Source organism: Tachyglossus aculeatus, chromosome 3 (assembly GCF_015852505.1).
Source record: "Tachyglossus aculeatus isolate mTacAcu1 chromosome 3, mTacAcu1.pri, whole genome shotgun sequence".
Taxonomy (NCBI): Eukaryota; Metazoa; Chordata; class Mammalia; order Monotremata; family Tachyglossidae; genus Tachyglossus; species Tachyglossus aculeatus.
This window is the reverse complement of record NC_052068.1, coordinates 53,593,750-53,607,929: the sequence shown is the minus strand read 5'-3', so window position 1 is coordinate 53,607,929 and position 14,180 is coordinate 53,593,750. Positions and strand designations below refer to the sequence as shown.

At 40.1% G+C, this 14,180-nt stretch overlaps 1 protein-coding gene across 2 annotated transcripts in view; it reads left to right on the top strand.

Annotated features, from left to right (window-relative positions):
- The window catches only part of BICC1 (BicC family RNA binding protein 1), a 313,234-nt gene that overhangs the window by 242,765 nt on the left and 56,289 nt on the right, over positions 1-14,180 (top strand). For both annotated transcript variants that reach the window (XM_038744153.1, XM_038744154.1), the window contains exons 4-8: positions 6,132-6,211; positions 7,418-7,576; positions 10,161-10,214; positions 10,973-11,167; positions 13,078-13,329. In XM_038744153.1, coding sequence (XP_038600081.1) covers positions 6,132-6,211; positions 7,418-7,576; positions 10,161-10,214; positions 10,973-11,167; positions 13,078-13,329 — 740 coding nt within the window. The remainder of the gene's footprint in view (positions 1-6,131; positions 6,212-7,417; positions 7,577-10,160; positions 10,215-10,972; positions 11,168-13,077; positions 13,330-14,180) is intronic.

Sequence of the window (14,180 nt, the reverse complement as noted above, 5' to 3'; positions counted from 1 at the left end):
GCAGAGACCGTCCAACCTGTTTATCTTGTATTTACCCCAGTGCTTAGTACAATGCTTGGCACAGTATAAGTGCTTAACAAGTACCATAATCCTAAGAATAGGAATCTTAGCAGACTAGGAATCTTAGCAGACTCACTGTGAGCAGAGCAACAGCCAACCCATGGAAGTATGCATTAGACAGTCGTGAAACAGTACAGTGCTCTGCACATAGTAAGCGCTCAATAAATACGATTGAATGAATGAATGAATGACAGTCTCTTCACGTATTGAAACACTCCTGCTGATGGACACCCCTGATGAAGCAGATCTCTACCATAAGGAATTCCAGAATATCCCTTTTTTGCTGATCCTCTGTTTCCTTTTCCAACAATCCCAAACACAGCATTGTTACCACCACTTTCTCATTCCCTTGGACAGAGCAGAGAGGAGAGAAATGTAGAATGTAGAATCCATCCCAATTCCTTATTCTTTATGGGTATCACCAGGAATAGAATCCAGATGATCCAAGTACAAGTTCCAGCACAAATGACTTTCTCACATTTATGGGAAGAATCGTGAATGTCCTAAACATCGTAAATGGCCACCCCCATCTTTTTTATCACGGTTCAGGGTGCTGCCTTTCACCTTCACTTAGCACTTGTTTTTTCTCAAGTTTTGTGTTGAATGCAAGAATTAGTCATTTTTACTGAAACCCATTCAACCACCCACTCTAGAGACCCTAGAATGCCTACTGTTTCTTGGCAATTCCAGACCCCAAACAACCTCCTTTAGTTATCTGTACCTCCAGTAGTTATCTCAGTTTCCCATTCCCTGGTTGAGGAGTAAAAATGAGATCATGAAGGAGCTCTTTAAACTACCCATCATATGTTGAAAGATGCCCATCATATACCATCAATCATATTTATTGAGCACTTAATGTGTGCAGAGCACTGTACTGAGTGCTTAGGAGAGAACAATATAAGCAATTCCTGGTCAGAGAAAGGATTTTCCTCTACACTATGAGCTTGTTGTGGGCAGGAAATGTGTCAGTTGTTGTATTGCACTCTCCCAAGTGCTTAGTACAGTGCTTTTCACACAATAAGCGCTCAATAAATACTATTGAATGAATGATTGAACAAATTAAGTAGTAATGTGCCCTATGAACAAGGAGCTTACAGTCTAGAAGAGGCACTTGCACTCTAAAGGGATATCTATCTGGGACATTAATGATTCAAGCCCTTTTGAACCCATCAAACAATTCCCCCTTTGACTATGTGCATTTAAAGTAGTGCAGGCCTAGATTGTCCGGAGAAGCTCATTACCCACTTACCAGAGGATTGGCTGCCACCGATCAGTCAATCAGTGGTATTTATTGAGCGCTTACTATGTGTAGAGCAATATTCTAAGCACTTGGGAGAGTACACTAAAGCAGAATTAGCAGCATGTTCCCTGCCCATACCAAACACATTAATGACGTCTCCCTTTTCAATGTCTGTAGGGAGTCAGCCTGATTTGAGGCCATATATTTGTTCATCAGATTTAACTGTCTCAGCCCTGAGGTGAAAATAATGTTTTGGTCTTGCAATTTCCCAAATCACTTGGTGCCCAATGTAACTACCAAGCCCCTGATCAGGGGGTGTCACCTATGTTTGAAGGAATCACAAGTACCTCACTGGAAACAGAAGTTCTCTGAAAGTTTGTAGCATTCAACACTTCTTCGCAGCTCATAGGAGGAGGCGATGTATTCATACAATTAGCCTGAGTTATGTTCTTATGGGAAATGAAACTAAGGCTGGCTGAGGCATAGACGAAGCGCTCCAGATACTAAAGAGAGGGGAGGAGTGGATGAGAGAAATGGGGAGTGAAGGGAGGTGGAGATAAGATGTCAAGCTTACTGCAGAAAGGAAAAGATCGCTTGACCTTTTGGAATCAAACCAGCCACAGAGGTAAAGCAGTAGCTGTCTAAAGCAAGATTTGGAGATCACATCTTCCTTATTGGGCTTGCCACCTTCCTTTGGAGAGCTTTTTGGTCAACCAATCAATTTCTAGACTGTAAGTTCAATATGGACAGGAAATGTGTCTGCCAACTCTGAATTTTATTCTCCCAAGTGCTTAGTATAGTGCTCTTCCCCTAGTAAGCATTCAGTAAATACCATTGAAGTTGACCTTTAAATTTTTTTTTTAATGATACTACTGTAAGGCGCTTACTTTGTGCCTGGCACTGTTCTGGACCTTCAGGTAGATTCAAAATAATGAGGTTGGACACAGTCTCTGTCCCAAATGGGTCTCAAAATCTTAATCTCCATTTTACAGATGAGGTAACAGAGGCGCAGAGAAATGAAGTGACTTACCCAAGGTCACATAGCAGACATGTGGGGGAGCCAGGATTAAAATTCGGGTCCTTCTGACTCCCAGGCCCCTGCTCTATCCACTAAGTCACTGTGGCTTTCACAAGCACTTATTATTGAGTGTTTATTGTTGCAGAGCACTATACTAAGCGCTTGGGAAAGTACCATGCAATATAGTTGATAGACACAATCCTTGCCCTCCAGGAGCATACAGTCTACAATGTATGCTCCAAGCACTTAGTACAGTGCTCTGAACACAGTGAGTGATCAATAAATGCAATTGAACGTATTAAATGCAATTGAGTGCTTGAATGAATGTATTATATATAGGGTGCAATTTTCTTTCTGCTTCTTCTTATTTTGACACACTTGTGTAAACTCACATTGTAGAATTAAGGAATTAGAAGTGTTAACGAATACTGGTCCAGATCCTGGGAGCTCATTGATGCTGTGTTTTGTAATTGACCGTTTTTTGGCAGTTTAGATGGTGGATACTCTACTATCGTGTGTCAGTTGGTAGTTTTTGTCACTAGGTGGTGCAGCCGTGTTACTTTATTGTACTGAAAAATCTTCTGATTCCAGTTACTGCCATTTGGATCTAGTTCTGCTATTTTGATTTTATTTTGTTTTCATTTTGATCTTGATGATTTAAGTCCCTGTTTTTCCTTTGCCAAAATGACCTTTAAAGTTACTCTATGGATGATTGACGCAGTCTGATTATGTCTAAAAGAAAACATTTCATGCCAAGAGTTTGAAAATTTGATGAACCTTATAAACAAACTAGTAAAAATGCAGGTTTTGATACTAACATAAACTGAATCTATATGAAGACGTGTATTTATATGTATACCTTTAAACACATACTGTAACTAGAAACAGACATTATGTATACATATGGAATGTTGGTGACTGATTTAAATATGTAAATATGCACTTCTCCTGTAACATGATTTCATTACAGGTTTCAACTAGAACATAGTGTTTTTTCTGATAAACATATATATGACTGGATAGAAGGCAGTTGTCAGTCAATCGTATTTATTGAGCACTCACTGAGAAGCAGCGTGGCTCAGAGGAGGGAGCACGGGCTTGGGAATCAGAGTTCATGGGTTCTAATCCCGACTCTGCTACTTGTCTGCTGTGTGACTTTGGGCAAGTCACTTAACCTCTTTGTGCCTCGGTTCCCTCATCTGGAAAATGGGGATTAAGACTTTAAGCCCCATGTGGGACAGCCTGATTACCTTGTATCCTCCCAGCGCTTAGAACAGTGCTTGGCACATAGTAAGTGCTTAACAAATGCCGTCATTATTATTATTATTACTGTATGCAGAGCACTATTCTAAGAACTTGGGGAGTACATTGAATGAATGTATTATATATGATGTGCAGTTTTCTTTCTGCTTCTTATTTTGACATACTTATGGAAACTCACGTTGTAGAATTAAGGGATTAGAAGCATTCTAATATATTGTTCACAATATAACAGACACATTCCCTGCCCACAATTAGGTACTTGCCTGTGGCTTTACAGAAGCATGGGTATCATAATGCAAATTTATTTAAGAATGCAATCCTGCCATTGTACTGAGCATCGGAGTTCAGACATTAAAGACATTTATGTCACATTTGAAGTCTAAAGACAGCATGACCATTCTTTTAAATGCAGACAGCTACATGTTCATTTCAAGATTTAAGTAGGTAGTTTCAAATGATTGACAAAAATAACTCAAAAAATGATTTCCTTTATTCCCGTGGATTATACATAAAAGGGTCTCAGCTTCGTATGCATGTAATTAAAATGAAAGTTGCCAAAACCTCTGAAGATGTATGCTCTCTTGCAGAATATATTAATAGAAAATAGAGTGTGAAAGGTATGCTTCCGTAGGAGATTGTTCAGTTGTTTTTTGTGGTAATTAAAGCAACCTTTTCTAAAGCAGCAGTGGAACACTTAGAACTGTTTAACCTGTCATTATGTACTCTTTTACAATTTGTTTTCAAAAAGAGTATTTATAGAGTGCCAGCTGTGTACAAAGCACTTTTTATGGTATTTGTTAAGCGCTTACTGTGTGTCAGGCATTATACTAAGCACTGGGGTAGATAAAAGCTAATCAGGTTGGACAGTCCCTGTCCCATGTAATAATAATAATAATTATTACTATTATTGTTAAGTGCTTACTGGGTGACAGGCACTGCCCTAAACTCTGGGATGGAAGCAAGCATATTAGGTTGGACACAGTACCTGTCCCAGATGGGACTCACAATCTCAATCCTCATTTTATGGTTGAGGTAACTGAGGCACAGAGAACTTAAGTGACATGCACAAAGTCACATAGCAGATGGGGCTCACAGTCCTAATAGCTGCTTGGCCTAATATATAGAGCATGGGCCTGGACGTCAGAAGGTTCTAAGTTCTGGTTATAGCTCTGACGCTGATCTGCTGTGTGTTCTTGGGCAAGGCATTTCAGTACTCTGTGCCTCAGCTACCTCATCTGTAAAGTGGAGATTAAGACTGTTAGCCCCAAGTGGGACAGGGACTGTGTCCAACCTGATTCAATTGTTTGCACCCAAGTGCTTAATACAGTGCCTACTACATAACATAATAAGCACTTAACAAATACCAAAATTATTATTCTCTGACTTGCCCAAGGTCACACAGCTGGTAGTAGGAAGCCAGGACAAATACCCTTGTCTCCTCATTACCAGGCCTCAAGCTCTTTCCACTAGGCCATGCCGATGCAGAAATATTGATGTGTAATTGGGAGAATAATAAGGTGAGGAGATTAAAAAATTAATTGGGAAAGATTTCCTGGAGGAGATTGGTTTCAGAAGTGATTTTGTTGAAGCTCAGAGAGAGTTGATAAACTAAGTGGGCACCAGAAAGTAATTATAGTTTGGAATTATAAAAAAATTGGGAATACAAATTTATCAATTTGTAACCTAATCAATTTGTTTCCTTTGCAGAACTCGTTATGGTATTGTTCATTATCAATAAGTAGGTTACTTTTTCCAACTAGACATTTTAATAATAATGATGATGATGGCATTTATTAAGTGCTTACTATGTGCAAAGCACTGTTCTAAGCGCTGGGGAGGTTACAAGGTGATCAGGTTGTCCCACATGGGGCTCACAGTCTTAATCCCGATTTTCCAGGTGAGGTAATTGAGGCACAGAGAAGTTAAGTGACTTGCCCAAAGTCACACAGCTGACAAGTGATGTAGCCGAGATTTGAACCTGTGACCACTGACCCCAAAGCCTGGGCTCTTTTCACTGAGCCATGCTGCTTCTCTGGACTACTACTCCCTGGACAATTGTTCATTTACCTCAAAACTATTTTTGAAACTTCTAATTTTTACTGTTTTTTATTTGTGCCATTATCAGGCTGCTTGTTATTTCTATTTCCATTACCTCTCCCCATCTCCTTCTTGTCCCCTTCACCCCATCACTAAGCTCTGTAAGGGCAAAGACCTTACAATATTTTCAATATTTCAATATTTTCCCCAGCATTAGAACTATTCTCTGCAGGCAGTAGTGGACTTAATAAATATAGTAATTGAAAATGATGATGACATTTTGATGACAGTTTGGGTTGATCAACATAGCACTCACAGAAGATAAATGATGAACAAAATATCCTTAATTTACATTGCATTAATACTAGGAAGGGGATAATTTAGGCCTAATCAAGTCCTGGTTCCGGTCCTGAACCGCAAGTACAATTTGAAAACTGGAAACATTTCAAAATCTGTATGTGGAAATATTACAGGGATTTTCACGCATACCATTTGTTTTTGCTTTTCTTGTAGATCCCCACATTAAGGTCTCTGGAAAGAAAGAAAATGTTAAAGAAGCCAAGGAAAGGATCATGTCTGTTTTAGACACCAAAGTAAGAGATATTGTAAAATACTGAATTTTCAGTTCTGTCCCACACTATGAGTATATCTTTTATAAAAGCAAACCAGAGAAAAAGAGTAAATAATATTTTTCTGTTTTGTTTTTAAAATGAGGGAGATTACTCTAATGGATTGTTAAAAAAACACCCCAAAACCCCTTAAAACAGCTGCAAATCCACGGTGTAACCAAAGTAGAAAATTTAATTATTAAAATGTTATATAATGAATGTTCAGTTTTAAAGATAATTCATTTTAAGATGGAATAAGCCAGGACATTCATCACGACAAATATTTTTGCTGTCTCTTTTGCTTATTAAAATCTCATTTTGTGTGCAAAGAATGAGGCTTTTGATATTTAAATTGTAAATGAGTTATAATTAGCACTTGAAATTTTGCAATTTTAACCTGCTTCTGCTGGACAATTTCCTTAAGGATTGAACCCCACGACATTCCTGTTCCCTAATAGACTCCAGATTTAAATTTTTAGTTTTAGATCTTTGCATTTTTTAAGATGCTTTTATTTTAATAATGTAGAGGTTCTATCTTCTGTTCTTTTTTCTTCATCTTGCCTCTGTAGCTGTATACTAGAAAGGGAAATTGTGAAATTATGTACATTTAGAGTTTCTAGAAAAATGATTGTAAGTTTCCAGTTAACCTCCTGGAATTTTCTTCTTAGATCACATTTTCTTTATGTCTTCAAATTTTAATTCTTTTGAAGTTTATATGCAATCTATTTTCAGTTATTTTATTTAAAGCCTGGCATCATAATTATAAGGAAAAAAGACTAATCTTGTTCTTATTGTCAGTGAGATGGTGTCAAATCTACTTAGAACCCACTTTCTAAAAAAAAATTGAAGATCATAAGGAACTTTGTTTTAAAATCAAATAATTATAATTTATGCCCTTATTTCCAAAGAGGAAAAAAAAGCAATGTTTAAACACTGGAGATTGTGAAAAGGAGTTTATCACCATGAGGTTCGTGTTTAAATCATTGTGAGATTTGTACTTTGAGTCCATTTCATCGCCGACTTTGATGATGATGATGATGGTATTTGTGAAGTGCATACTATGTATCAAGCACTGTTCTAAGCACTGGGGTAGATACAACTTTATTTTTGTCACAAATGCTATTTATGTAAAAGACTCTGTTATGGAGAAATTGCCATTATTTTGAGTCCAATAAAATGGTTTCAATCTAGAGCAATCGGGTTACTTTGAAGATGGACGTTTCACATACAGAACATTCTCATGTAATTGGCAAAGGTGGCAACAATATTAAAAAAGTAATGGAGGAAACAGGATGCCATATCCATTTTCCAGACTCCAATAGGAATAACCAAGCTGAAAAAAGTAACCAGGTGATTTTTTTTGTTTATATTTCACTTAATGTCTTTGTACAGTGTAAAATATTATATCAGTTTCTGTTTGTGGAACATGATTGATTTCATGTAATTGGTACTATCCCTGTATTTTTAAAGCTTCCCCCACATAATTTTTAGAATAACTTTTTGAAACCATTTAGTTAATATATTTTTCCTAAAAGTGTTGTCTAGCCCATATCTTTCCCCTCCTCAAAACCCTCCAATGACCACGAATTTCCTTCTGCATTAAGGAAAGATACCAGGCCGGTGGTTTCTAAGCTCTATACCAGCAATTTCCATCTTACATAGGGCTCTCTTCATTATTCCCTAGCTCAAACTTTACACTCCTTAATCAATCAGTGGTATTTATTGAGCACTGTACTAAGTGCTTGGGAGAGAACAACTCCTCACAAGCAAGACTTTTTCTCACCTTTTCCGTCTCTGGCCCCTTACTGATGCCCATCCCCCTGCCTTGAGTCTCTCCCCCCTCAGATCCACCAGTTGTAGTAGTAATGGTAGTAGTATTAATGACATTTATTGAGCACCTTCTGAATGCTCTGCAGTGTACTGTGCACTTGGAAAATTCAGAGCCAGCAAGTGACACTTTCCCTATACACACGAAGCATATACTTTGATTGGTAAGGCAGATATAAAAGTATTTACAAACTGAATAATCCAAATAAGTAATTGAGTATGCTATTGAACAAATGTATATTTTTAAATGTGTATATTTGGGTATTTTAAGTTCAGAGGAAGGGTATAAAAAAGTTCCTAAGTGATAAGCTGGTGAGTTTGCATGACTCAGGATGCAGGGAATTAAATGATGAAGACATTTTGAAAGGAGTGGGGTTTGAATCTAGGGAGGGCTGTGTTTTATCCAGTCTGGGGAATGAGAGAGTTCAAAGTGGTGGGGAACAACACGACTCAGGGGCTGCAGACAGGAGAGTCCGGGGTGAGGTACAGTTAGAACATCACCTTGGGAGGGTTGGAGAGTAGCACATGTAAAGTGGAGTTTGTGAAGCCAGTCATGAGGAGAGGAGACTTTGCTTGATCCAGGGGAATACCAGGATTCATGAAGGGTTTTCAGGAAGAGAAAGATATGTGCTAAGTGACCCTTCAGGAATTTGATCAATACAGTAGTGTGTAGTTCATGTTGGAGAGGGGAAAGGCTAGAGGAAGGGACACCTGCAAGGACGCCAATGCCACAGTCTAGTCGTGATATTACCAGAGTTTGTGCCAAAGTAGGAGCTTTTTGGGTGGAGAGAACAGGGACAGATCCAGAAGATCCCTTCTAGACTTTGCTTGTTGTGGGCAAGGAACATGTCTACCAACTCTATTCTTTTGTACTCTCTGTACACAGTAAACATGCAATAAATGCAACTGATTGAATGAAGAGTGTAAAGTTTGAGCTTGGGTATACTGAAGAGAGCCCAATGTAAGAAGGTGACTGCTGGTATAGAGCTTTGAAACCACTGCCCTAGTGTCTTTTCTTAATGCAGAGCGAAATTGGTAGCCCATTTGAGGAATGGAAAGGCATGTGCTAGACAACATTTTTAGGAAAAATATATTAAAAATAAATATGATTCCTTGATTGAGGTGTTATGAACTGTCAGGATTTAGCATTAGATGGCATGTGAGAATTGAAGGAGAGCAAGAAGTCAAGGAGAACACTGAGGTTAAGGAGAACACTGAGGTTCTGGATTCTGGGGTGGAGAATGGTGGTGTTTTCTGAGACAGCAAATTTAGGAAGAGAAGTACCTTTAGGAAGGGAGATTAGTTGCTTTACTTGTCATTTTTGTGAAGTGCTTACTGTGGGCCAGGCACTGTTCTAAGCGCTGGGGCAGATATAAGATAATTGGGTGGGACATAGTCCAACATAGTCAAACGCAGGGCTCACAGTCTTAATCCCCATTTTACAGATGAGGGAACTGAGGCAAGGGGAAGTGAAGTGATTTGCCCAAGGTCACACAGCAGACAAGTGGTGGAGCCGGGATTAGAACCCAGGTCCTTATGACTCCCAGGCCCATCCTGTATCCACTAGACCATGCTGCTAGACCTATTTAGTTTGAGAGGTTGGCAGGATGTCCAAGTGGAGATGTTGTGGAGGCAAGAGGAGATATGGAATTTCAGGTTGAATGAGTGGTCAGGGCAAGAGAGGTTGATTAGGAACCATCCACATAGAGGTGGGAGCTGAAGCCATGTGAGAGGATGAGTGTGGAGCAACAAGAGTAATGGATTCAGAACAGAGCCTTGTTGGACACCCACAGTTAGAGGATGAGAGAGAAGTTGAGAAGTCATGGACAGAGTGGTAGGCAGAGAGTCAAGTGAGAGCCCTGTTGTTTTCAAGGGAGTGCAGGGTGTTTTCACAGGGTCAAAAGCAGCTGAATGGCAGAGGAGGATTAGGACCGAGTAGAACCCATTTGATTTGGCCTTAAGGAGATCACTGCGACCTTAGAGAGTGCAGTCTCAGTGGAGAGAAGGGGTTAAAATCTGATTGTAGTTGTCAAGAAGAGAGTTGGTGGGAGGAACTGAAAACATCTGGTATAAACAACCCATTGTATGTTCTAATTTTTTTTTTTAGGTGTCGATTGCAGGGCAGCCAGCCGGAGTAGAATCTGCAAGAGTTCGAATTCGGGTAAATATCTAAGTCCTTAAATATTATGAAATCCCTACATATGAAAGCATTTCTTTTTTATGGTATTTGTTAAGCACTTATTATGTGCCAGGCACTGTACTAAGCATTGGGGGAGATACAAGCTAATTGGGTTGGACACAGTCTATGTACCACATGGGACTCATAGTCTTAATCCTCATTTTATAAATGAGGTAACTGGCACAGAGAAGTGAAGTGATTTGCCCAGGGTCACAAAACAGACAAGTGGCAGAGCTCAGATTAGAACCCAGGTCCTTCTGACTTTCAAGCCTGTGCTCTATCAACTAGTCAACGTTAGTTCTTTTTGTTTGCCTGAATTGCTGTTTAATTTTAGATATTTTTCAGGCAGGTTCATAGATTTTCTGTAATTATCAGTGTTAAAATTGTCCCTTAGCAGTACCATTCTTGTATCACCTCAGAGCTAGTTTGCCTGTTAACCTTTAATGGTGAAATAAGGGGTTCTAGTTGCAAAATACTTTCTTGAGTTTTTGTAAATAAACACCCTCCCCACTCCAAACACACACAGAGGAAAACTGACAACCAGTAATTAAATTGCCCTGGATACCCGCTGTGTCCATCTGGTACACTATGTTCCAGACCAATCCAGGGCTTACCTTATGGGCCTGCCCCGAATGGCTCTAGTGTTCTTAGAAATCTTTCCATTGTTGAGTAAATCAGTCAGTTATATAAATGTGTGGTGCTTTCAATATGTACTTGGGTTTTTTTCCATTTCATTTTAGGAGCTGCTTCCTTTGGTTCTGATGTTTGAGCTACCCATAGCTGGAATTCTCCAACCAATTCCAGATCCTAATTCTCCCACTATTCAGCATATATCACAAACATACAACATCTCAGTATCATTCAAACAGCGATCCCGAATGTATGGTGCTACTGTCATTGTTCGAGGTTCGCAGAATAACACTAGTGCTGTGAAGGTAATTCATTCCAAAGATTGTAAATGGACAACTTTAATATGGTATTAAGCACTTACTCTGTGCCAAGCTCTTTGCTATCTTACTGCCGCCGACCACTTGTCCACGTCCTGCCTCTGGCCTGGAACACTCTCCCTCTTCATATCCAACAGTTGATAACTCTTCCCTACCTTCACAGCCTTATTAATAGCACATTTCCTCCAAGAGACCTTCCTCAGCTAAGCTCTCATTTCATCTTCTCCCACTCCCTTCTGCATTGCCTTTGCACTTGGATTTGCACCCTTTTCACAAGCCTCCCTCATCCCCTTAGCAGCTATGTACATATCCGTAATTGTGTATATTAAAAACTTTATCCCCCTCTAGACTGTAAGCTCATCGTGGGCAGGGAATGTGTCTACTAAATCTGCTCTATTATACTCTCCCAAGTCCTTAGTACAGTTCACTGCACACAGTAAGCACTTAATAAATATGCTTGATTGGTTAATTGAGGGGTAGATTCAGGTTAATCAGATTAGACACTGTCCTTCTCCCAGTTTCCCAGTGCTTATGATGTAAAAAGGAATAAATAAATAATAATATTATTATTAAAGGAAAGTGGTTTTTTCATCCCCATCTCACAGATGTGGAAACTGAGAATTGAAGTGACTTGCCCACAGTTTGCCAGAAGCAGATCTGGCATTATTATTATAATTATTACAATTACAATAATGATGGTATTTGTTAAGTGCTTACTATGTGCCAAGCACTGTTCTAAGCGCTGGGGTAGATAAAAGGCAATCTGTCCCACATGGGGCTCACAGTCTTAATCCCCATTTTATAGATGAGGTAAATGAGGCCCAGAGAAGTTAAGTGACATGCCCAAAGTCACACATCTGACAAGTTGTGGAGCCAGGATTAGAACCCACAACCCCTGACTCCCCAGCCCAGGCTCTTTCCACTAAGCCATGCTGCTTCTCCAGATTACAATTTGGGTCTTCAACATCATCATCATCATCAGTGGTATTTATTGAGCACTTACTCTGTGCAAAGCACTGTACTGAGCACTTGGGAGAGAACAGTTATTCATTCATTCATTCAATCATATTTATTGAGCGTTTACTGTGTGCAGAGCACTGTACTAAGTGCTTGGGAAGTACAAGTTGGCAACATATAGAAACGGTCGCCACCCAACAGCGGGCTCACAGTCTAGAAGGGGGAGACAGACAACAAAACAAAACATATTTGTGCAATGGAGTTGGTAGGCACGTTCCCTGCCTAGTCTAACTAGCTATTCTATGCTCTTTCCACTAGCAAGTAAGATGCCTTAATAGATGTTTGATGGATTTGCCGCTCTAGTGCTAACCGTCTCACTGTGCCTCGATCACATCTGTCTCACCACCACCACCTCAGTCCACATCCTGCCTCTGGCCTGGAATGCCCTCCCTCCTCAGATCTGACAGACAGTTACTTTTCCCCACTTCAAAGCCTTATTGAGAGCACATCTCCTCCAAGAGGCCTTCCCAGACCGGGCCCCACTTTTCCTCATCTCCTACTCCCTTCTGCATCGCCTGATTTGCTCCCTTTGCTCTTCCCCTCTCCCAACCCCACAGCATTTATGTCTGTATTGATGTCTCCCTGTCTCTGGACTGTAAGCTCGTTGTGGGCAGAGAATGGTGCTGTTTATTGTTGTATTGTACTCGCCCAAGCACTTAGTATGGTGCCCTGCACACGGTAAGTGCTCAGTAAATAGGGTGGAATGAATAAATGAAGGAATGTTTCTCCTATTGTGTTTGAGGAGCAAGGCTTGTATTTTTGGTAAATGTCAAAAATGTCATAGATGTTGCCACAACATGGGATATCTTTTCTTCAGTGAAACCTGAGAACACCTGGATTAATTATTTTGTATTAATGCGTTTTCCATTTTGTTTTTCTAGGAAGGAACTGCCATGCTGTTGGAACATCTTGCTGGAACACTGGCATCTGCTATCCTTGTCAGCACCCAACTAGACATTGCAGCTCAACATCATCTCTTTATGATGGGTCGAAATGGAAGTAACATCAAGCATATCATGCAGAGAACTGGTGCTCAGATCCATTTTCCTGATCCCAATAACCCACAGAAGAAATCCACTGTCTACCTCCAGGGCACAATAGAGTCCGTCTGTCTTGCGAGACAATATCTCATGGTAAGAATCTTGAAAAGTTTGTGACAGAAAATGTATTTAACCAATCCATAATAGAACTTGGAGTTTTCTTAGACCTTTTGCCTCCAAAGTACTGTGGCATTTTAAAGCTTTTGGAATCTCTTCTTTCCTCAAAACTACCTCTTGTCTTCCTGTGTCTTTCCATATCAGACAAAAACTCCTCATGATCAGCTTTAGGATCCCTCCAACTTGTCCTACCTTACCAATTTGTTCTCTTCATCCAGTAGTAGTAGTAGTAATAATAATATTTAAGTGCTTAATGTGAGCAGAGCACTGTACTTAGGACTGAGAAAGAGTGTACAAGTGGGAATTATATGTGGACCCGTTTCCTTGAGGAGCTCATGTCTGTGAATAAAGGTGGGGGAGAGGACTTAAGACAGGCACACTGGGAGAAATGAAACAATAAAATATGAAAATGGCATCAGAGACAATGTCGAATACACAAAACACAAAATAGAAACCAAAATTAGCGGGAGCTGTAACTGCAGGAACAGAATTTCAGGGTCCTGATTATTCAGAGTCCACAGTTTTCCCATAGCCACAGCAACAGCTACTAGAGCCACTAGTCTTTTCCATGTTTTAAGGAGGTCTCACGCTGCAGTTGGTGTTCTCTTTCCTTCCAGTGTGGTGGAAAACAGGTCAGGATGAAGTCTCCTCGGTGGGGTGGAGGGGAGCTCCTGCCAATTCCTGGGGAGGCAACGAGGCTGGTGCACAGAACATGCCTGTAGCAGTCAGAGGGTCCCCCAGCTGTGGTGAGAGGGCTGAGAGTGCACAGGATGTGCATTTCACTCAGCTGCCTTGGAAAAGTGCTGTTTTCCAGATCACTCTCTTCG